Here is a 25,069-nt window from a genome sequence, read left to right on the forward strand (position 1 = left end):
AGCAGAATATTGGTCTTGGGTGATGAAGTTTTTTGGCCATAGAAAATTATCTATAGAATCTATGAAGTGATGCTATTTGTCCTGGTGTGAGGATGACCCCATGTCACTGATATCACAGTGTTTGTTGCTGGCCTCAACCCCACCCCCAGAAGATTGTAAGCTCCTCGAGGGTACATGTAACTAGATAATTTTTTGCACTTCTACCCACTAGCAAAGTGCCTGACACAACAGATACAATTCTTTTTTTTAGGTTATACATGTACAATCATGTTAAACATATTTCTTTCTGTCATGTTATGAAAGAATGATAGGAACAAAAGGCAAAAACTCTCAGAAAGAAACAACAAAAAGCAAAAAAACCATGCTTCAATCTTCATTCAGACTCCATAGATCTTTCTCTGGATGTGGATAGCGTTTTCAATCAGGAGGCTTTTGGATTTTCTTGGATCACTGTATTGCTGAGAAGAGCTAAATCAATCATGGTTGATCATCACATAATGTTGTTATTGGGAACTCCTGCTTTGGTCACTTCCCTCTGCATCAGTTCATGTAAGTCTTTCCAGGTTTTTCTGACATATTAGAAATTACTGTTGAATTTAGCTGAATGATAGTGGAAGCAGTGGGGTACTGTAGATGAGTTCATGAAGAATAAGAGTGCAGAAAGAGAAGAGGGTGGAGAGCAGAAGAAATTTAACCCCTCTGTTCCTCTATTTCCTCTTTCAGTAAAGGAAGGGTTTTGACTAAATGCATTCTCTAAATGAATTATAAGATTCTTTCCCTCATGGTCCCTCCTCTTATGTGGTTACAGTCACTGTCCTTGCCCAATTTAATGATTCTACAATAGAATCAGTCTTCCTCAAGGTCTTTCTCCTAGTCTCAAGCCCATGTACCTTGATGACTGATGTATAGGAGAAACAAGACCCACCACCCCTAGCTTGGATCTGGAGGACATCCTACCAGTTCTTCAACCTATGCGTAAATGGGTCTCTCCTCTAGTCCAGACTAACTTTTCTTTACACAGAGAGGGCCTCAAGGACTCTTTCTTCCAAATTATTGTCTTTCCATCTTCCTTTCTCGAGGAAAGTCCTTCCTAATCGTTCCTCTGCACAGTCCTTCCCTGTAAGCTAGAGAGCAATAAAATCACTGTTTCACTTCCTCCCTTCCTCCCTCCCAAGCTAGTGCTGATAGCCTGGGACGTGAGGAGAAGGGAGGGGGTCCCACAGCTAATTTGTACTTGGTTATCATGTTTCACTTTGGCTCTATTTGTTTGGGACCAAGAGGCTCTGGGTACTTAAGAGCAGATTAAGCTGCCAAGCTCTGGATCAGAAGCTCAGACCCCTTTGATCCCTGACCTGCCATTTATGCCAACTGATTATTCTGTTGACTGAGGCTGGCAGGGGGAAGTGGGGAAGAGGGGAGATATCCCCTTCTGGGGGTATATATAGAGGAGGCCCCAGTGGTTCCTTCAGCTCAGAGAGGACCTCAGCAGGTGGTGTCTGTAGGAGCTGCTGGAAGAAGAAGTGATCATGATGAAGTGGCTGATCATTGCCCTTGTCTGCCTCCATTTTTCAGAGGCAGACAAGATCATCAAGTAAGTCCTGAGGCTGTTGCGGGGGAGGTTTGGATAAAACTGATGGCAGGGAACAGGGCACAGGAGAGAGAAGGGAGGAGGAAGCACAGTGTACTAGGAAGAGCCCTGACTGGGAGTCAGAATAGCTGGCTTGGAATCTTGTTGCTTATTGCCTTTAGTATAAAGTGAAAGTCAATTAACCTCCCGGGGACTCAGTTCAGTGATGATGATGATGATGATGATGATGATGATGATGATGATGATGATGATGATGATGGTTAGCATTGTATTGTGCTTTAAGGTTCACAAAATGCTTGCAGTATCTGTAAAGTGTTTAGCACAATGCCTGACACACAGTGTGCACTATAGAAATGCTTATTCCTATCCTCCTCACTCCCCCTATTTCCTTTTTCCATATGTTAACTCATATGAGCCTTACACCAACCCCAGGAAATAAATATCATTTTTATTATCCCATTTTTACACAGTAGGGAAACTGAGTCACCAAGAATTTAAGTGAGTTACCCAGAGTCTCATAACTAGTAAGCATCAGAAGTGCTTGCATACAGGCCTTAATGGCTCCATGTTCTTCCTGTCTATCCACTGAGCCATTTATTTGTTCCCTTGGCTATAAAGTGAGTTAGAGATATTTTGGAAAGTATAAAAGTCTTGATTTTGCAGTTAGAGCACCTGGATTCACATCCTGCATCTGTCACTTATAAACCAGGTGACTTTGGGCAAGTGTCTTAAACTCTCCTGATTTTAGTTTTCATTTCTTTCTTTTTGGGGGAGGGGGGCTAAATATCAAGCTAATTTTTCTTTTCTTTTCTTTTCTTTTCTTTTTTTCTTTTTTAACAATTTCACCATAGTCATGTTGAATCGAAGAATTGAAATGAATGGGAGAAACCATAAAACAAAACAAAACATAACACAAAAGAAAATGGTCTGCTTAATTCTGTGATCCAGTTCCATAGTTCTTTCTCTGGATGTGGAAGGTGTTTTGTCTCAAGTTTACTGGGAATGTTTTAGGTCCTTGCATTGCTATGAAGGACTAAGTCTACCAGAAAAATTCTTCACACATTGTGGTTGTTGTTGTGTACAAAGTTCTCCTGGTTCTGCTCCTTTCACTCAGCATCAGTTCATATATGTCTTTCCAGACCTCTCTGAAATCTTTCTGTTCATCATTTCTCATAGCACAATAGTATTTCATTACATTCATGTACTACAACTTGTTCAGCCATTCCCCAATTGATGGGCATCCCCTTGATTTCCAGTTTCTGGCCACCACAAAGAGAGCTGCTACAAATAATTTTTGAACATGTAGGACCCTTTCCCATTTTTATGATCTCTTAGGGATATAGTTCTAGAAGTGATACTGCTGGGTCAAAGAGTATTCTCATTTTTGTAGCCCTTTGGGCATAGTTCCAAATTGCTCTCCAGAATGGCTGTATCAGCTCACAGCTCCACCAGCAATGAATTAGTGTTCCAGCTCTCCCACATCTTCTCCAACATTTATCATCTTCCTGTTTTGTCATGTTAGCCAATCTGATAGATGTGATGTGGTACCTCAGAGTCATTTTGATTTGCATTTCTCTAATCAACAGTGATTTAGAACATTTTTTTCTTTTGACTATAGATAGCTTTAATTTCTTCCTCTCAAAACTGCCTGAGGATTTTAGTTTTCTGAAAGTCAAAATGAGGGGGTTGGGTTAGGGGAGCTCTGGAGTCCTGAGCAGCTTCAGATCTATGATCTTATGTTTCTAGGAAAGATGGAGGATCATCAAGTAAGTCTGTAGTGGCAAGATGTCTGAAAGGCAGAGAGAGATCTCCAAGAAACTGAACCATGGGGGAAATGGCCAGAGTAAAGTATTGACTCAATGCCCCTAGGCTCATCCTTGCCATTCCCAACCTCTAACTCAGAATTTTCAATGTCCATGACAATTCAATTAAAACCAACAAGCATTTATGAAGCACTTACTGTGTATAAGAGAAGTACTTTTTAAAAAAAAAAGAAATAGTTCTTGAAGAAATTTACTTTCCATTGGGAGGGAGGGACATGATGGTGGAAGGAAACAAATACTTATTAAGTATCTAGTATGTGCTAGGCACTATGTTAAGTGTTTTACAAATATTATCCCTTTTGATCATCACAACAACCCTAGGAACTAGATGTTATTGTTGTAAGGATTGAGCCCCATGTGCAGAGAGGAATGCATATATTTTGAAAGCTTGTTGTTGTGTCCGACTCTAAGGGAGGCAGAGTAGAAATCTCTGGTCTCTTCTCATTCAACCATTCTCCAAGGGAGCCTTTCATTTCCACCAGGAGGTTGGGTCTAGTGGCCACTCTCTGGACTGGCATTATACCCATCTGCTCCCTTCAATATATTTAGTTTAGGGGATGTAACTAGGTTCCATATAACTTCTGATCACTGCGTCATTTTGAGGAGAAGGGGGACCCCACTCTCTACATCTAAGACTTGACCACTTACTCATCAAATATCAATTCCAAAATGAACAAGTATAGAGAATAGCAAAGAAAACTCATTTATCCAAATCATAGCAAAAGAGACATAAGAAAAGGTATGCATAGGAGAATATATATCAGGCAATAGAGTGAAGAAACTCTCCCATTGGTAGCTCAACCGAGGTTGAATCTAAGAGATAATGCCCTGATCTCTCTAGAGAAGCAAACTTGGGAGAGACATGATGGACACTGCTTGCTCCCGTCATGTCTTCACAGAGTCCTTTCCATCAGTAACTGCAGTGGGGTTGGCCTCTTCCATCTTCTCTCTTGAAGTCAGAAGCCAGAAATCCCTGAGGCAATTCAGTCCTTAAAGTGTTCTATAGAAGACTGGTGCTCCAAGAGTCTGAAATGAGTCTGGCCCTGAAGAGTCCCAAAGAGGACCTCAAAGGCGACTCTTTCTTGGAGAGTCCCAAAAGGAACTGGCAAAGATTGGAGCTGTCTCACCTCTTGCCAACCCCACCTTTCCTGCTCACTCAAGGCAGTGTCATTCATCTCCACCAATAAGAAAAGAGTTCTTTACTTATGAGCTTGTGGGAGGGGTTACATCATTATTCCCATTTTTGCAACTGACTTAATTGAGGCAGACAGAGGTGAAGTGATTTTACCAAGGTCAAACAGCTAGTGTTTGAGGCAGATTTAAACTCAGGGTTTCCCGACTCCAGGTCTTGAGCTCTTTCTACTATGTCACCTAGCTGCCTGGGAATAGGAGTAAAGTTGACAGAAAATAGAACTCATGCAGAGAAAAAAATGGAAAAAAGAAGGAAAAAGAAAACATATGCAAAGAAGCAGTTAGGTGGTATAGCAATGGATGTAGAGTTCCGGGTTGGAAATCAGGAAGACATGAGTCTTTCTGATTCAAATATGGCCTCAGATACTTACTAGCTGTGTGACCCTGGGAAAGTCATTGAACATGTTTTTCTCAGTTTTCCTATCCACTGAATGAGCTGGAGAAGAAACGATAAGACACTCCAGTATCTTTGCCAAATGGGGCCGTGGAGAGTTGACTGAAAAGCCTGAATAGCAACATATTAAATCAGTATAAGGGAACTTCTGAGTAAGGAAAGAGCATACTACCAGCTGGAGGCCATTTTGGAAGGTCTTCTGTCAAAGATGGTAGCTGAAATGAGAAGAGTAAGACCTCATGGCTGAAAAGCTGGGTCTGAAAGAGACATAGCCAAAGCTAGGAGGGAGTTATTCCTCGTGTCTCTGAGCTCTTGTGGCCCCTGGTCCGTGGAGCCTTTCCTGCTGGATTGTGAATGGGATTGCTTGAGTCAGGGAGGAAGTGAGTTCTGGGATAGTTCACTGATAGCACCTCTTCCTGCCCCCTCCCAGGGTCCCTCTGAAGAGGTTCAAGTCCATGAAGCAGGTGATGAAGGAAAAGGGGGTGCTGCGTGACTTCTTGAAGAACCACAAATATAACCCTGCCACCAAGTACTTCAACCAGTTTGCTACTGACGATGAGCCCCTCACCAATTATATGGATGTGAGTGACCATCATCTCTCTCTTCAGGCTGAAGGCTGATCTAGCCCTCCTGGGACTTTTGGGACGAATAGCTCAGAGTGTGCCAGTCAGCTATGATGAGCATCTCCTGGAGGGAGGATCCTGCATGACAGAAAAAAGGGGATCTGGTCTCCTCCCTCTGAAAACTCCCAGCTTGACAGAGAGGGACAAAGTCCTTGCTTGGAGGATCCTTCCATTTTAATGGGAGTGACAATGCTGAGACTCAAGATGGCTCCTGCCATGTTGTTGCATTGGCAGGTGACACAAAGATAGATGGGAATAACTAAGGAACAGGTTGGATGACAGAATCAGGAACCACAGAGATCTTGAGAGGGTAGAGCACTTGGCTGAATCCAATAGAATGAAACTGAATAGGGAGAAACGGAAAGTCTGAGACTTGGGATAAAAAATTCAACCTATCTTTGGAGCTATCTCAAAGTACCTCCTAAGTCAATCAGGTTTCCCCTCCCCAGAGTTGTTCAAGCTAAGACTAGATGACCATGTGTCAGGTGCTTTATAGAAAGCATTTTTCAGCTATAGGTTGGACTGAATGGTCCCTGGAGGTCTTTCCATTCTTGAGTTTCTGTGACTCCATGGTTGGCCAATGAAGAAGGAGGCAGGTTTAAAGGATGGAATGCACTTGGGCCCACAGCCCAGGCTTGCTAGAGGCTGCTAGACCTTAGGTGGGCAGGGGATGATCTGAGTGGACAGGACAATTAGCATTTCTTAGGAAATTACTATGTGTCAGGCACAGGACAGGTCTCTGCAGTATGTTGACCCAACCTTCCTTCCTAGATGTCCTACTATGGGGAGATCAGCATTGGAACCCCAGCTCAGAACTTCCTGGTCCTCTTTGACACTGGCTCCTCCAACCTGTGGGTGAACTCCGTCTATTGCCAGAGCGAGGCCTGCAGTGAGTACCTTGGTGATAGGGAAGAAAGGGAGGAGAAAAGTGGTCCATTGCAGAAAATATGGCACCTACCACAAAGGAGGCAAGGAAGGACTGCTGGGTGAAATTGAAAGTCAGTCCAAAAGTGGGACTAGCAATTTTTTCAGGGTCTCATAACACAACCAAAGCAGAGCTTTTATCTCATTCTAGTCTACTCCAACCTACATATTTTTATGATGCACCTACTGTGTACCTATGGGGGTGGGGAGGAAATTCAAGGGAAGTGCAGGACTTGGTCTTGGCTCTGCCATCTTCCTTGGTAAACAGGACATACATAGACCTGCTCTAATTCTGGTGAATATCCTTGGTTTGGGGTCACCGTAGATCTAGTCCTTGGGCAGAAATAGGAAGGTGGAGAAAAATCAGTTTAGAGGGAAAGGGAGGTATGGTCAGGCATGATGGCAACTGAGAAGGGATAGGGGGCATAAAGATTTTGAAGCTGCTGCCCCCCACCAGGGGAAGTGATTGTGCATTAAACCTTAGATCATCCAAATCTTAGCTCTCCCAAGTTCCCAAGCTCTCTGGGTGGATACTGGAAAGCCTGTATTCAAATCCTAGTTCTGCTCCTTTGGAAGTATGTGACAACCAGCAGGTTGTCCTTACTGCCCCAAAGCATCTCTTTAAGACTCTCAATCAGTAGATCAGCTAGGGTGCATTAGGTGGCTACTATGTGCTAGGCACTTTGCTAAGTGCTGCATTTATAAGACTGTAAGTTTCAGGTAATTTCCACACTGTAAGGTTGACAGACCCAGAGAATCATAGGTGTGGACCACCTCCCAAAGACAGAATGTCATTATGTGTCAGATTGGGAGGTACCAACAGTAAGTGCTGGAGGAGTTTGGGGGAGGAGGAGCTCCCCATGGGCTAGCAATGCTCAGGGAAGTTTCCATATGGGAATCAACACTGGAACTGGCTCCTGAAGGATGGATTTGGATCCCGGGAAATAGAGTTGGGGGAGACCTTAGAGGTTAAATGGAGAAGAGAAGAAAGGGCATTCTTCAAGACTAAAACATGAGAATTCCACTCAAAAAAGAACAGACACGAAAGGAAAACATCTACAGTAATCTTTAAATTCCAACCCCTGAGGGACCTGCCTCTCCCCTCCAGTAGGTCAGTTGTTCACTGTCCTAGTCTGAGGGCTTGAGCTGAATTGGTGACTGCATGGAATGGCCCTCAGAGACCGTGGTAATAATAATAAACATGTGCCGCACAATATCAGGCTTTAACTGCTGTCAGACTTATAGCCACTACATAATATAACGAGGGCAGATATTATTATCCCTATTTTCCAGATGAGGAAACTGAGGCTTTAAAAGGTTATATGATTTTCCCAGTCATGTGGCTACTGAGTAGCACAGATGAGATTTGGACCCAGATCTTCTGATTCCAGAATGCTCTTTCCATTGCACTACGATGCAGAGAAGTGGGAAACGGGGTGATGAGATCTGGACGTATTGGCATCTACTGACATCCTCTTTTTGTGTGAACAGCCACTCATCCCCAGTTCAACCCCAGTGACTCTTCCACCTTCTCCAGCAGTGAACAGACCTTCTCTATTGAGTATGGAAGTGGCAGCCTGACTGGATTTTTTGGCTATGACACTGTGACAGTGAGTGGTTATGGGGGGAATGTGGTTAAAGGGTAGTGCATGAGTGGACACCTGGTAGCTAGGGCGCTGGTCCAGCTATGGGGCTTGGATACCTGGGAGCCTGGAAGTGTGGGATTCCAGCTGCCAGAGGCAGTAGGCTGAGCTTTAAGGTTCTCTTCAAGGTTGTGGAGAGACTGGGCAAAGATGAGAGGAAGCTCTGCCTTCCTGGCTTTTCCTCTTCTTTCTTTTGCAGTGAACTTAGTCTAGCTTGAGGAGCCTTAAGCAACATGAGGCATGTGGGGACGAGGATCAAAGTATGTATCATGCTGGCTCTGCGTAGCCAAGACCCTAAGTCTCCATAGGTTCTCTTCCTACTTTAACATCTCCCCACTCCAAGAACTATGTCAGGACAGAGTCTGAGTGGGTGATGATCCTCTCCTCACTTGCCTCTCTAAAGTGGGGAGACTAAGCTCATCTGTAGGCCTGGGAAAAAGCTGTTCTCCCTATGGCCTTCTTCTGAGCCAGTCATCCCTTACGGACTTCTCCCCCACCCCCACAGATCCAGGGCCTCTCTATCACCAACCAGGAGTTTGGCCTGAGTGAGACTGAGCCTGGCAGCAGCTTTCTGTATGCCAATTTTGATGGGATCCTGGGCCTGGCCTATCCTGCCATCAGCTCTGGTGGGGCCACCACTGTCATGGAGGGCTTCCTGAATGAGGACTTGCTCGATGCTGCTGTCTTTGCCTTCTACCTCAGTGGGTAGGTGACGTGGCTTACTTCTTCTCTGCTCCCTCAGCCACCTCCTGACCTTGTCTCATCTCCTGGTCCCAGCTGACCTTCTTAACCTGGACTTTATGAATGTATATATATATATATATATATATGTACATATGTTCATATAGAATTTATATATAATATACATATATAATTTATATGATATATATGATTTACATCTAAACCTGCATATATACATATATATACACATGCACACATATATGTATACGTATATAGCTGCTTTTCAATATAATTAGTTTCTTTGGTAATCTTATTCATTTTGTTTTATGCAATAAAAAATATGATTCGGTGAAAGGGGTCACAGGCTTCACTAGACCTCCCAAGGGGTCTGTGAAACACACAATAAAAAGGTTAAGGACCCCTCCTCTGTGGCTTTTTCCTTTCCTTTCCTCTCCCTTCCCGAAAGGGAAATTGACAAATTCTTTTGTATTTATTGAGCACCAGTCATATAGATTGTATGGGATTGTGGATGAGTCAGGGAGGGGAGTGGAAACTAAGTAGGGAAACTAAGAGATTTCTACACTCAAGAGGTTTATTTGGATTAGCTGATGGAGATTGGATACTTCCTGGATCAATATGATGAGTTTAGGCAAATGAGGGGGACAGTGAGGAGACTGACCTGGGTGACAAGTCTGGTACCTGTTGGGGAGTGGTGGGACATGAGTTTGTTAGGGAGGTTCAGGAACTCTGGAAGGGCAGGCAGAGATTTACAATCACAATTCTTCCCTTTTTTCCAGTCTATATTCACAGACTCTGAGGGATAGAAAGCCAAGAGAAACTATAGAGAGCATTGTCCTTCTCATCAGTATAGAATTAGAAAGGATCTTGGAGATTGTCTAATCCAATGTCCCTTTACAGATAAAGCAACTGGATAGGGAAAGAGAAAGGACCTGAGATTTCATTGGTATAGGGAGCTCTCAGGTAGGAAACTCTGTTCCAGTGAAACTTATTTTTGTGGTTGTTCAATTTTTTTTCTGACTTTCTGATCCCATTTGACGCTTTCCTGGCAAAGATACTGGAGTAGTTTGCCATTTTCTTCTCCAACTCATTTTTACAGATGAGGAATCTGAGGCAAACAGGGTGAAGTGACTTGTTCCGGGGCACATACTCATTAAGTGTCTGAAGCTTGTTTTGAACTCAGGAAGATGAGTCTTCCTAATTCCAATCCCAGCACTCAATCCACTGCAGTGCCACTTACCTGTCTCAGTGCAATTTATACCCTTTGTGAATTACAATGAAAAGTTATTATTTAAAGACTTATTTAAATCTCACACAACTATTCTACTCAGAGGTGGGACTAGAATTCCAGTTTCCTGGCACTGGAAGACCACCTCTTTCTTCACTCTACCATGCTACTCTATAGTCCAGCAACATTAGCCTTTTTTAAAAAAGCAATTGGGGATAAGTGCCTTACCCAGAGTAACACAGCTAGGAAGTATCTGAGGTCATATTTGAACTCAGGTCCTCCTGATTCTAGAGCCAGTACCCTATCCACTGCACCACCTAGCTGCCCCTCTAATCCTGCAATCGTGGACCATCTCTAGTCATCCTGATGAATACTTGGTCATGGCACCCAGGTGGCTCTGGAAGACAAACAAGGCTCATTACCTTGCACAGCCCTCCCTCACTCAAATCACAGTCATATCATCACCTCCCTAACATTATGGTCCTTTTCAAGAATGAAGGACAAACACAACCATGCTGCTCCTCTAAAGATTCAGAAAGCTGGGAGATGCATCTTCCTACTACCCTAGGATGAGCTCATAGGTCTCAGCTCCAAGGCTCACTGACCACTTGGCCCTGGTTGCTAGGAAGGACTTTGACTGTCTTGTGCCTCCTTCATGTGGGAAGTCGAGCAACTAGGTTGCTGATGAGTAATCAGGGCCTGTGGGCTCAGTAAGCACAGTTGTGGGAGGAAGTAGGGAAAGAGAAGGATCCTTTTTCCCTTGCCAGTCTCTGCCTATTCCCCAAGCCAATATTTTCCCTGTATCCTTAGGGATGAGAATTCTGACGATGGTGGTGAAGTCACTTTTGGTGGAGTGGACACCAGCCTGTACACTGGAGACATAAACTGGACCCCTGTCACTGAGGAAGCTTACTGGCAGATTGGCATTAGTGGGTATGTGAAGTGTGGTGGGAAGAGGGGGAGAGGGATTCAGAATGGATATATTAATAAAGATTATTCCTTCATGGTAGAAAAATGGGGGTTTTAAAGGGGAAACATCTGAAGCCTTGGGAGAAAAGTCGTGGCTAACATGGGTTGTATTCTGAATCTTAATATAAAATAGATTTTACCAAAAAAAATAGGATGAGACCAAGTCTAGAGGGACCAACTCTATAACAGGTCCCTAAATAAGAAAAATGAGTAAGGGGAATGGAGGTGTGGGACCCATGCCCCTACTCTGGGGAAGGGGACTGAAGTAAGAAAAGTTCCATTGTCCCAAATCCTGGCTTAAGGTGGAGTGGGGAAGCTCAGTAGATTCAGCTCTTTGGTTTGGGGACCACCAAAATGACCTAAGTTGGGAATTCCTCAACTCGAATCTTCTCTGAAATGAGAGGAGTGATATTTTGTCTGCAAAGGACAAATTGAGACTGATGTGGGAAAGAATGCAGGTGAGAGGAGGCACGACCTGTATGTCATCATTGATTGTCTTCCTTCAGGTTCTCCATTGATGGTGAGTCTACTGGCTGGTGCTCTGATGGTTGCCAAGCTATTGTGGACACTGGCACTTCCCTCCTCAGTGTTCCCTCGGATATGTTCTCTGAGCTGATGGAGTACATTGGAGCTGAGGAAGATGAAGATGGAGATGTAAGGGATCATCTCTAAGCTTTAGTTTCCTCATTAAATAATGGGAATAATTATATTCGGGTTCGGTATTTCACTGGGTGGCTGGGAGGAAAGCACTCAGTAAACCTTAAAGTGCTAAGCATATAGAAGCTGTCATCATCATTACTGGCTCCCCTAAAACCCCTGCAGCTCTGACCCCTGTCTCTACTTCTGAGGAATACATTCAGAGTTAGGAGTTCCTTGGTTGGGGTATGGTTTGATCAACATTCTGGTGCAGGGCTGGTATGGAGAGGGTGGATCATGGAAGGTAGAAACTGGGCCAGGAAGTCGATCTATCCTGAGCATATTCTAGAAGATTTGGGGACTCATGATAGGATGGAGCTCTTAGTACCTCCTCCCATAAACATATCTTTCTTCTTGTGTCTCTGTCTTCCAGTACTTGGTCAGTTGCAGCAGTATCGACAGCCTGCCTACCCTCACCTTCAACATCAATGGTGTGGATTTCCCCCTTCCTCCCTCTGCCTACATCCTTGAGGTGGGTCCTCTTCAGTCCCCTACTAGGCATTCTCATTTTCTCAGGGGCAGTCCCTGTGAAACTCATCTTTCTTCCTCTTCATCTTGGGCAGGAGGTGTAAAGTGAGCTGTTTAGATGAGAGACCAGATCACACCTTCAGAAATACCTTGCTCCCTCTCCGTCAGGTTCCTCAGGATGGAAAGAACAAAAGAACACAGGGTTGGGAAACTGGGGAAAATAGATACACCCCTAGAACATAGCTTTTACAGGACATAATGTGATAGAATCCTAGACTCTCAGTATTGCAAGGGGTATCAGTGAAAATATGCTCCAGCTCCTACACAAAAGTGTCATCTCAGTTACAATATCTCCATGAGGTAGTCTTCCACATCAGCTTGAATACTCTCAGTAAAGTGGAGGTCAGTGTCTCATGGGGCAGCCTGTTCCATTGTGCAGATCTTAGACTTGGGACCAGGAAAAGAGAGAGAGATTTGGAGGTCAATGCTTAGTCGTCTCTAATTACTGGATTGGTCCTTTCTCAGGGTCACTTCCCTGACTTGGCTTCTGTATCCCATTTTGGAAATTCTTTTGGAGGACTGTCGGGGCAAAGAGCAAATGTAGATAGGAAAATAAGTAAGGAATAGATAGATAGATAGATAGATAGATAGATAGATAGATAGATAGATAGATAGATAGATAGATAGATAGATGAGAGATAGATAGAAATAGATGATAGATAGATAAATAGATAGATAGATAGACAGACAGATAGACAGATACATGATAAATGCTTACTACATTCCAGTCACTGTGCTAAGAAATTCAATGTGACTCATGTGACGTGCTAGTCAATCAGTCATTAGCAAATATTAAACGATTTGCCAAGCACAGTGAGAGGTACAGAGTGCATGTGCATGTATGTGTGTGTGACAGGGGGGATATGAAGAGTTAGAAAACATAATGTGGGATTTTTTGGATTTTCCAATACCTGTGAAAAAGAAGTTGAACAAAGAGAGAAAACAATAGTACCAAGCAGAGAGTTTTCATTTTATGCCTCTACCTTCCCATCTCCTCAGGGGTAAGATTAATCCAAGAGAGGGACAGGCCCTTATGAGATGGGGTAGTCATTGAAAGTTTTCTAGAGAAGATTTAGAACTTTTTCTGCCTAGAGATAGAATCTGAAGCCTAAGGCAAATATCTTCTGCTCAATGAGTCCCACTTCCAGAGTCAAGGCCAGCTTCTTAGAGGAAGTGGACTTTCATGGTTGATGGACTCCTCTTCTTCTCTCCTCCAGGGCGACAGCACCTACTGTGAAGTGGGGATCATGACCATTTCCCTGACTTCTGAGAGTGGCCAGTCCCTCTGGATCCTTGGGGATGTTTTCCTGAGGAACTACTACTCTGTCTTTGACCTTGCCAACAACAGAGTGGGCTTTGCCAACCTGGCCTAAGCTCCTCTTCCAGCCTAGTTTTATCTCCCTGCCTCTTGGGATTGTCCTCAGCTCTTCTTCTCTTCTTCCCTTCCTTTCTTCCTCTCCTGATGGATTTTGGAACTTCATTATGGGACCTGGGAACCTATCAATAAAATTCATTCTAATGCTTCATTCATTTGTCCATTCATTCAGCATTTATCAAGCCTTTATTCTATGGAAACCATGTAGTAGATGTTGATGCTTGTACCTCCAGAGGTTAGCTGTGATATGGTCCCAGCTGTTATTGAGTTTAAAGTCTTGTAGGGAGATAGAAATACCAATATTGGTAAGCACATGATAAATCCATTAGAGAAGCTTCAATGAAAATGTTATACGAAATCTGAGGTGGGATGGGAGGGAAGGTAATTCCTGATCAGTGCACCGTTCTGGCTTCCAACAGCAATTTGTGTGATTGGAGCTGGGATGTTGGGGAAGGATAGGAAGCTTCAGGAGTTTGGTTGCCATTGGGCCTATTCTGTTGTAGAGTTTTAGCACCAAATGTCAAATTGGGATTGTTTATCCTCAACAGCTCCATCTACCCATCATGCTCTACTCTTTTAGTAAGTCCAAAGTGTCTGTTCTGTAATGTCTATCAATCAATCACTTAACAAGAAATTATTGAACACCTACCCTATGTGCCAGGCACTGGTTGTCCTCAAACTGCACTTCTATCGATCACTCCCAGGTCCACACAGGCTCCCTCTGTGCCACACTACCTCCTTAGTTCTTTATATTTCCACTGTATACTCTGCTCCATCAGCCAAGCTCGATCCTCCAACTAGCTCCTTATCTTCCCACAATCCAATCTCTTTCTCCTCCATCTTAGAATGTGTCTACCCTTTTTAAATCATCCAAGTCCCTCCCATCCCCAACATAGGGACCATGTCTCCTCTATTTGCCTGGAAGATTCTCATGGGCAAAAATTGTTCATACATCTAGGCGACCTCCAAGGACAGGGACCGTGACCATATCTACTCTATTTTACTAGGAGTTCCCAAGTGTATGAATTAGATTTCTCTCTTCTTACTTGTCTCCAGCTTCTAGTGGAAGGTTCTGCCCCTAGCACCCCACAACTCTTAGTTTAAGGATCAAAACAGGGATGACAATCAGGCATTCTTGTAAAAAATTAACCTCCCAAGGCTCCCCAAGGTTCTGGGCTCAGATAAGCCAAATTTTTTCTTAGGGCCTTGACCTCAAGTGCATTAGTTTCTCTTTTCTGGATGATTATGCTCTGGCCCCAGAGCAAAATTTCAGGGAAATTTCTTTCTTTTTTAAATCTTTCAAACACAACTTTATTCTTATCTGCCAAGGGTTCTTCACATTTTCTGTACCACAGACCCTGCAGGCAGTGTGGTGAAATCTATAACCTTTTTGCAGAATACCAGCTTACATTCTTAAAATAAAATCTATAGCATTACCAAGGAAGCTAATTATATTGAAATATAATCACCCAATTAAAAAATTCTTAAACCCCAGCTTAAGAACTCATAATGAAAAAGGAATGAATGGCATAGTAATAAACAAAGCATTGTCCCTGAACTTTGTGACTGGACTGTGGTAATCTTAGATTTGCAACTCAAGGGTTTGTATCCCAAACTGCTAAATAATGTGGTCCAAAACATTACTTATATATTTGAAAGTGCTTGCTGTTGTTTGTTCTTTTTTTCAAGAGGACCAAGGCCATCCCACTTATTGTCTTGACTTGTTGGTGAATTGGATTTAAGTGAGGCAGAGTTACCCAAAGTCTTCAGCCTCACTGTCTTCCTGAGTCAGCAACAGCACAAGAGTCAAGATGACTACTGATGGGCCAAGAGGCAGTGAACGACTTTGACCCAGCTCTAAGTGCTGCACAGTGCCTGCTTCAGCCTCCTTCATGGCCATAGGAACAAATTGTTCCCATCCATCCAGGCGAAGCCTTCACATGCTTGGAGTAGACATCTCCCTAACTCACCCACAGGTTCAAAGCCAGCCTGTCAGTTACCGCTAACTTGGTTTAGTCCGTCTGTCCAGATGGTTTTTCAGGGTTTGGCTGCTGCTCATGCTACAGTTTCTTGGGACCACAGTGGACCCCAAAGATGGATAGGACTCAGCAAGCCAACACCCCAGAAGTGCTAGTGATCTTGGGACATCCCACGTGCCCCCTTTTAAAGCCATGTTTAAACTTCTGCTTTAAGTCTGAAGGCCATTCATTTCTTTGGGTATCTCAAAGATTTGTTCTGCTCAGGTTCATAATAGACAGAAGCACTCTACCCCCCCCCCCCACCCAAACTATCAAAAAACAGTTCTCTGCAAACTCAAATCTCTGGCTCTGGCCTTCAGCATCATTTCCCCACAGGCCCTCACTTCCATCCCAGTTGTCTGAGCAGTCAGACTGTCCTGCCAGTGCTGAATCCATGAAAGCCTCTGGAAGTGCTATCCCAGAGCAGGCATGGTAACTGATTCCAAATTATGGTGTCCAATCCATTTTCTCATAGCCAAAGGAAGGGCTCCTCAGAGGTGAAATCACTGTATATTAAAGGCAATAGTAGTGGGGATGGTAGACAAAGGATGTGGTCTTTTCTGTCTTTAATAGCTATTTTGTTACCACACAATATAATAAGAATGTTTCCTTATTCTCATATCAGATGTGGATGCCAGTTAAGTCTATACTTGTAAATAACTCTCAGTAGTACATTATGCATTCAAATGGACCCCTGAACTTTAGTGGAATGACCATCTCTGAGATTATGAAATTGCTAGTGGCAAATTGTACCTCATATCCTAAATTTAGTATGCCCTTTGATTATATGGAACAGAAAAGTTTGGACCATAACACTCAAGGTGACTATATAATTTTTCCCAAATTCACCAATCAAATTTTTGTTTTACAAATATGGTTTCTATTTTTAGTATTTCCATAAGCAAGTAATACAAATTTGAACCAAATCTTTTGTTCTCCTTGGGTGATCATGGTGATTACTTTTCTAGAAGGGTCTCCAATTCTCCTTTTCCTCCTTGCAGTGGACAGAGTCAGAAGATCTAAGTTCCAACCTCAGTTCTGCTCCTACGGCCAGTCACTTCTTTCTGGGCAGTTTCTTCATCCCTCAAGTGAAGGGATTGGACTAGGTTATATCTAAATTCTCTCTCAGCTTTAAAATACCATAATTCAATGATCATTCTATGGACCATCCATGACTAGAGATCTGTGTGGAAAGGTCCCGGAGAGACAGAAGATAGATGATAGACAGACAGATTGAGAATTTAAAAAATAGCATTTATAAAATTCTTTAAGGTTTGTAAAACCCTTTCAAAGTATTATTTAATTTCATCCTCACAGTGACCCTAGGAAGTAGGTGCTATTATTATTCGTGTTTTACAGATGAGCAAACTGAGAAAGGGGAGTTCTCTGTCAGTGTTAGAGCTGTTAGATCAAAAAAATTTAAAAAGGTGGACTCCAGCTTGGAAAGAAGAGAAGAAAGAATAAAAGGAAGGAGAGTCCTGGAGTTGGTGGAAGATCAGCAGAAGCATACTGCCCACAGACATGGTGTAACTTGGTCTGAGAACCAAGGAATCAGACTAAATGGGTGCAACTCAGCATAGACCAGGGACAAGGAAGGATGGAAGCACATTGAAAAGTGTGATGTCTAGTATGATCTGGAAGAAGTAGATCTGGATGGGAATGGAAACTAAATTAAAAACCTTTTAAATTAAAAAGCTTTTGTACAAAGGAAAACAATGCACCTAACATTAGAAAGGAAGCAAAAAGCTGGGAAACACCCCTTGCAGCAAGTGTCTCTGATAAAGGCCTCCTTTCTCAAATATATAGGGACCTGTGTCAAATTTATAAAAATACAAGCCTCTCTCCAATTGATAAACAGTCAAAGGAGATTAAGAGGCAATTTTCAGATGAAGAAATCAAAGCTATCTATAGGCAGATGAAGAAGTGCTTGGTGAGAGAAATGCCAATTTAAAAACTCTGAGGTCCCACCACACATCTCACAGATTGGCTGATATGATAGAAAAGGAAAATGATAAATATTGGAGAGGATGTGGGAAAATCAGGACACCAATATCCTGTTGGCAGAGTTGTGAACTGATCTAACAATTTTGGAGAGCAATTTGGAACTATGCCCAAAAGTCTAAAAAAGTGTGCATACCCTTTGATTCAGCAATACCAATACTAGTTCTGTATCCCAAAGAGATCATAAAAAAGGAAAAGGGCCTACTTATGCAAAATTACTTATAGCACCTTTATTCATGGTGTCAAAATATTGAAAACTGAGGAAATGCACATCAATTGGGAAATGACTGAACAAGCTGTGGTACATAAATGTAATGGAATGCTGTTGTACGGATGATGAACAGGCAGATTTCAGAAAAACCTGGAAAGAGTTGTACAAACTGATGCAAAGTGAAATGAACAGAACCAGTAAAGCATTGTACATAGTATCAGCAGCATTGGGGGATGACCAGGTATGAATGACTCTGGTCTTCTCAGCAACACGATGATCCAAGACAAGTACAATGGAGTCATTAAATTCAATATTAGCCACATCCACATAAAGAATTGATGGACTCTGAATACAGATCAAAGCATACAATTTACACTTCATTCTTTTTGTTGTTTTTTTTTTAATCTATTTCTTGTTTTACAACTGTGAATAATATGATACGGTTTTCATGCTTGCACAAGTATAACCTATATCAAATTGCCTACCATTTTTTGAAGACATGAGGGAAGGGTAGGAGTAATTTTTGGAACTCAAAATGTTGTGTAAATGGATGCTAAAGACCTTCTTGTCATGTAATAGAGACTAAAATTAAATACTATTAAAAATATAGTGAGAAAAATTCAGATAGTCCTTGTTCTCAAAGAATTCTCATTTTAATCAGGGGAAACAACACTTATAGAAGAGTTCAGCTGCAGGACAGAGATCAAGTGGTCTTTAGCATTCAGTTGCAGGGTCAATGGCTAGTCCCAAAAGTTTTTTGCATGCAGCTAGCATGCTCAGAGCTAGAAATTAATCTCTTGTCCCAAAGTACATTTCTCATCATGATGCCTCTTTCTCTGTCTCAAAGCCTTATACATCATTTTATAGTTACAAAATAGTTTATTTGCATGTCTTCTTTTAAATTCAAAACAAACTGTGGGAGAGGAAATGAAAACATTTTAATTTCCATTTTGAGGCTCAGAAAAATTAAGTGACCACAGGAGTATTTAATATTATTGCTTTATTTTACAACTAGGAGAACTGAGGTTCAGAGATGTTAAGTGACATTCCTGAGGTCTGATAGGGGAAGACTTAAGTACAGGTCATCTGACCTCTAGGATATACACCATCAGTATGCAATAACCTTATACAGTTCTACCCCCAAATACGAGGAAGAACCAGTGCTTTATAGTCATCCTGTTTAGTCTGTTTCTTTGTCTGTCCTGATTGCCAGGTTTTAAATAGGATTAGGAGAGAGAATAATGCTGGTGGGAACTGTCCAACAGCAACTCATGTGAATGCAGATGGAAGATGGGGCTGGCCTTATGAGATGAGAATGTAATTACGTAGGTCCTGTAAAAATTCTTCATGGAACTCAAGCTCTTTTTCTTATTCTAGAAACCAAACCCTTTGTCCTGAGCCTCAGAAGAAGGAAGAAAGCTTTCTCATATTTAGCTTGAGCTTTGCTTGGATGTCACTATCAACCCCTTCTTCCTATTGTGACTTTAGTTCTTTCTACTTCTGTTCAAGGCTGTGTTTCAGGTAACATTTTCTAGTTTTGCAGAACCAATTAAATGCTTGTGGATCATTGCTGAGGGTGAATCTTCCCGCTGTCATCTTTCAGAGTGTGCAGCTTGTGGGAAGAGTGCAAGGGAAGTGGGCAACACTGGGAGCAACCGTATATATTTGGATTAAACTCTATATATTTGTTGCCTTCAAGATGCCTGTCCTGGGGTTGTCAGGGACTTACTGGTGAGGAAGGAGATGGGAGATAAGGGAGCTGATATACTTCCTAAATTTATCTTTCCTAATGCTGTGGTCTCCAGAAGGATCCCCAGCATCTCAGGTAGAGTCATGAGAAGGAATGATCAAAACAAAGAGAGGCTAGAACTTCATAGAACTACAGTGTGTCAGAGGTGGAAGGAAGTTAGAGGCTTTCCAGTCCAACCCTTCCATTTGACAGAGAAGGAAACTGGGAAGACCCAGTGAGATGGGTAACTGTCAAAAGTACTCCGTAGATGTTCCAGAGAGATCAGCAAGGATGGTGGTGTTCCACAGCACACTCTGAAGAGACACTCAATAGAAGACATAGTGTCATAGATTTTCTTGCTAAACAACAACAGGTTACCAGGATAGAAGATGATATTCCTGGCACCAGATCCCTCCCCTGACTTCCTGAGCCTTGGGCTTAGGGGAAATTACTGGTGCTAGACATGTGGACATCTCTGTTTATAGTAAAAAAAAAAAAAAAAAAGACCAGGGCTCATTTTGAAGGTAACTGATGCAGGAGTCCTAGAAGGTCCAGTTGGGGGAGGAGGAGATGACGCATTGAGAGAATGTGTTTTTGAGGGGGCACTGAAGATGGAAACAGCCCCTTTCATCTTGGAAGTATAAATCATGGCTGGAGAAGCTGGTAAATAGCATTGATTGGGATTTCTCCTTTTGAAGGCCTCAGGAACCTAGTCATAAGCCTTCACTGATCGTTAGAGGCAGTGTAGCATCAGAAGGAAAATACTAGCTAAGGGTCAGGAGACCTAGGTTTGACTCTTGTCTCAGAAACTTGCCAAGCCATGTGATGGAGAGAAATCACTTCATCTCTCAGAGCCTCAATCTCTTCATCTATAACATGGGAAGAATAATGACCTCTAAAGTCTCCTCCAGTTCACATTCTATGAATCCATGACCATATGCCTGCACTGCCCATCTTACAGATGTGTTGTAGAGAAGAGCTTTTTCTATATTCTTTTGAATGTTACATTAGCTAGAGGAAGTGTGGTATAGCATACTGAAGGTCAGCCTTGAGGCAGGAACACTTAGGTTCCAGTTCTGTTTCTTACACATACAAATTGTGTGATCACCCTGGGCAAGTCATTTTGACTTTCTGGGTTTGTTCATCTGTAAAATGAGAGACTAAATGGCCTCTGAAACTGGGGATAGGGGTGTCTACAAACATTATCTCATCGAATTCTTACTATATCCCTCCCAGCTTAAGTCTGATTATTTGTCACACTTGACAGATGAGGACACTGAGATTGAGAGAGATTAAGTGACTTTCCCAAGGTCATACAGATAATTAGTTTCTGAGGCCAGATTTGACAGTGCTCTATCCACTGTCCCACTAGTTGCCTCTGAGGTCCTTAATTCTACAACCTAGTCAGTAGCGTAGGATATGATTCTTTAAGACTCCTAAATTGCAGGTGGATTGCTGATCTACCTCAGAGGAAGGAGTTTCCACAACAGAGTTCCCTACACCAATGAAATCACGAGTCTGGATGTTTTTGAGCTTTTAGAAGATAAAACTTTTAGAAGCAAAACTTTGGTGAAAGGGAAGAATTTTGCCTCAAACAGAGTAGCAGCTTACAACTGAGGAATACTGATATAAAGAGTATATAAGGTTCCTTAATTTTTATGGGTATCTATGTATATATACTATTAAGTGGTAAGTAGGTTGTCCAGTGGATAGTCTCAGGCCTGCAATCAGGAAGGCCAGTTCAAACCTCTGTATGACCCTTGGCAAATGACTTCATTATGTTTGTCTCAGTTGCTCATCTTCAAAGGAAGGAAATGGCAAATGACTCCAATATCTCTGCTAAGAAAACCCCAAGTGGAGTTCTGAAGAGACAGACACAATAAAAACAACTGAAGAACAACAAAATTTTTACATAGTATGTGTGCGTATATCATATATATATGTATGTATATGTATATAGGTGAGTATGTAGGAGACATCTAGGTGGTTTAATGGATAGAGCACTGGACCTGGAGTTTGAAATAACACAGTTAATATCTGACTTAAGACATTTATGGTCTGTGTAACCCTGAACAAGTCACTTCGCCTCTGTTTGTTTTGATCCACTGCAGGAGGAGGTAGCAAACCACTCTAGTATCTTTGCCAAGAAAAGCCCAGGAACAGTATTAAAGTGCTAAAGGATAAAACATCAGAAGATGAACTCCTCAAGTCAGAAAGAGCCTGACTGCTCTGGTCCATGGGGACACGAAAAGTTAGACAAAGCTGAATGACAACAGCAGCAAAGTTAGAAACCAGGTAGTTAGGAAGAGAGGGCATTACAGCTGGAGCAATTAGGCAAAGTTTCCTGTAGAAGAAGATGGTGCTTAAGCTGCATCTTGATGGCAAAGTTAGATTTGACAAGATAGAGATGAAGAGGAAAAGCATTTTAGGCATGGAGCATGTAAAGAGGAGATAGAATTCCCTGTGCAAGGAACATAGAGAAGACCAGTTTGTCTGGATTGGCTTAAGTGGGAAGGATAGTAATGTATAAAGAGGCTTGAGAGATTCATTGGATTGTGAAGGACGTTAAAAGTCAAACAAAAGAGTTTATATTTGTATCCTAAAGGTAAGAGAAAGACTTTGTGGTTTATTAAATGGAGATTGGAACCTTAAGGAAAATGTCTTTAGCAGCTGGGGAGGATGCACTGGAGAAGGGAAGAGAAGGGAGGCAGTGGGACCAATGAGGAAGTGGGTGAAATAATCTAGGCAAGAGATGATATGAATAAGGTGGTGGCTGTGTGAGCAGAGACAAGGGGCCTGATTCCAGTGATTCTGCAAAAGGAGGAATGTCAAGACATGTCTCCTGGTTGACTATGTGAGAGTGAGGAGCGAAGGGTGAAACTGAGTGAGAGCCTTTGAGACTTGGAAGGATGATGTTGTCTATGACCAAAACAGAAGTTAGGAGAAAGGTGAGTTTGGGAGGAAACATGAATCTTCTTTGGATCATATTGAATATGAGATGTTTTGGGGACATCCAGTTAGCACTGTCCAATAGGCAGTTAGTGATGTGGTACTGAAAGTCAGGAGCCAGGTTAGGGCAGGATATATTGATATGGAAATCATCTGCAAACAGTTGATCATTAAATCTTTGGGAGCTGAAAAAATGCCAAGAAAGTAAAGAAAGAGTAGACGGTCCCATTTAGAATGTCAGGGCTAACTTCTCTCAATAGGCTTATCCTGGTATATCTGATCCAAGTTCTCACTTTTGCCCTTAAAACAGATGTACAAGTACTGTAGATTACCCATTCTAATTCTTTTTTTTTTTTTTGCATTTCATTATTAAAATGAGTGTATATAAAAACCTCCACTAAATTTTCTTTCCAGTGTAGCATCATTATGTGGAGGTGACTCAAAGACTTTGTCAGGGAAGTCCTAACTCTAGTATGATCCTATCAAGCTAGGAAGTCCAGGTCCAGTAATGGGCCTGGGGCTTGCTGTTATAGAAATAGCCCCAGTTAAGAGTGGAAGACCTCATGACCAGAATATTGGCCACTGGGTGATGTGGTTTTTTGTCCATAGAAACTTACTTACGGAATCTATGCAGTGGTAACTTTTTGTCCTGGTGTGGGGAATACTCCAAGTCACTGACATCACAGATCTTTTTTGCTGACCTCAACACCACACTCCACAGAAAGCAAGCTGCTTGAGAGTACAAACAGGTTGAATTTTTGTACCCCTAGCAAAATTCCTGACAACAGATACAATAGAAATTCTTCATTTAAAGTCATACAAGTATAATTATATGAAACATATTTCCACATTAATCATGTTGTGAAAAAAGAATCAGAACACAAGGGGAAAACCACAAAAATAAAACCAAAAAGCAAAAAAAAAATGCTTCAATCTGCACTCAAACTCCTAAGTTCTTTCTCTGGATGTGGATAGCATTTTCCATCATGAGTCTTTTGGATTGTCTTGGATCATTACATTGCTGAGAAGAGCTAAATCTATCATAGTTTATCATCACATAATGTTGCTATTACCGGGAACAATGTTCTCTTGTTTTTGCTCACTTCACTCTGTATCAGTTCATGTAAGTCTTTCCAGGGTTTTCTGACATATTAGAAATTCTTGTTAAATTCAGCTGAATGATAATGGAAACAATGGGCTACTGTAATGATGAGCTCATGAAGAATGAGAGTGTGGAGAGAGAAGAGGGTGGAGGGCAGAAGAAATTTAACCCCTCTAGTCCTTCATTTACTCTTTAGGCAAAGGAAGGGGTTAGGCAAATACGTTCTCTAAATGAATTCTAAAATTTTTTCTTTCATGATCCCTCTTCTCATGGAGCTTACACTATCACTGTCCCTGATAAATTTGATGATTCTATAATAGAATGAATTGTCCTCACGGCCTGTCTCCTGGGCTCTAGACCATTGACTTTGGTGTCTGGTACATAAGAGAAGCAGAATACCACCCACTCCCAGTTTGGATCCTCAGAACATCCCACCAATCCCTCAGTCCTTGTGTAAGTGAGCCTCTCCCCTACTATAGACTGATTTCCTTACACAGAGTGATCACAGGGCCTCAAGGACTCTTTCTTCCAAATGATTGTCTTTCCATCTTGCTTTCGCAAGGAAACTCCTTTCTAGTCTTTTCTCTGCGCAGTTCTTCCCTATAAGCTAGAGAGCAATAACATCACCACTTCACTCCATCCCCTCTCCCTTCCCAAGATAGTGGTGATAGCCTTGGACATGAGGAGAAGGGAGGGGGTCCCACAGCTAATTTGTACTTGTTTATCATGTTAGCATTGGCTCTATTTATTTGGGACCAAGAGGCTGTGGGTACTTAATAACAGATTAAGCAGCCAAGCTCTGGATAAGAAGCTCAGACCCCTTTGGTTCCTGACTTGCCATTAATGCCAACTGATTATGCTGTTGACTGAGGCTGGCAGTGCGAAGTGGGGAGGAGGGGAGATACCCTATGTTAAGTAATCTAATGGCCCATTGAGCTTGGGTGGAATGACCATCTCTTAGACTGCTAAGACTACCAGATTTCTACTGCAAGTTGTATCCCACATTTTAAATTTAATATGAGCACTGATCACATGCAGCATGAATGTTTGGACCTTAATTCTCAAGGTGACTGTATAATTCTTCCCAAAATAAACAATCAAATGATTTTATACAAATATGTTTCTTTTTTCAGTATCTCCATCACCAAGTAATACAGGTTTGAACCAAATTGTCCTTGAGTGATCATAGTAATTTCTTTTCCAGAAGGGTCTCTACACCCTTTCTTGATTGAAAAGTAGAATTTTAAAACATGAAATCACTTCAACAAGCATTCATTAAGCCCTTACTCTATGCCAGGCATGAGCTTAGGCAGGACTTTTGTCTATAGTCTCCCTCAGTGTAAGACACAGGCTCCCCAAATCTAGCCCAGGCACAGAG

General features: G+C 42.2%; 1 protein-coding gene across 1 annotated transcript; it reads left to right on the plus strand.

Moving 5' to 3' along the window:
* The first annotated feature begins 1,299 nt into the window (after nucleotides 1-1,299).
* LOC140523647 (gastricsin-like) lies at nucleotides 1,300-13,832 on the plus strand. Its single transcript, XM_072638426.1, has 9 exons — nucleotides 1,300-1,591; nucleotides 5,427-5,577; nucleotides 6,391-6,508; nucleotides 8,035-8,153; nucleotides 8,692-8,891; nucleotides 10,924-11,046; nucleotides 11,589-11,736; nucleotides 12,152-12,250; nucleotides 13,524-13,832. Exons 1-9 carry the CDS (start codon nucleotides 1,527-1,529, stop codon nucleotides 13,677-13,679), a joined length of 1,179 nt encoding a protein of 392 aa, XP_072494527.1. The 5' UTR covers nucleotides 1,300-1,526; the 3' UTR covers nucleotides 13,680-13,832.
* The last annotated feature ends 11,237 nt before the right edge of the window (nucleotides 13,833-25,069 follow it).

This window comes from Notamacropus eugenii, chromosome 2 (assembly GCF_028372415.1).
Source record: "Notamacropus eugenii isolate mMacEug1 chromosome 2, mMacEug1.pri_v2, whole genome shotgun sequence".
NCBI lineage: Eukaryota > Metazoa > Chordata > Mammalia > Diprotodontia > Macropodidae > Notamacropus > Notamacropus eugenii.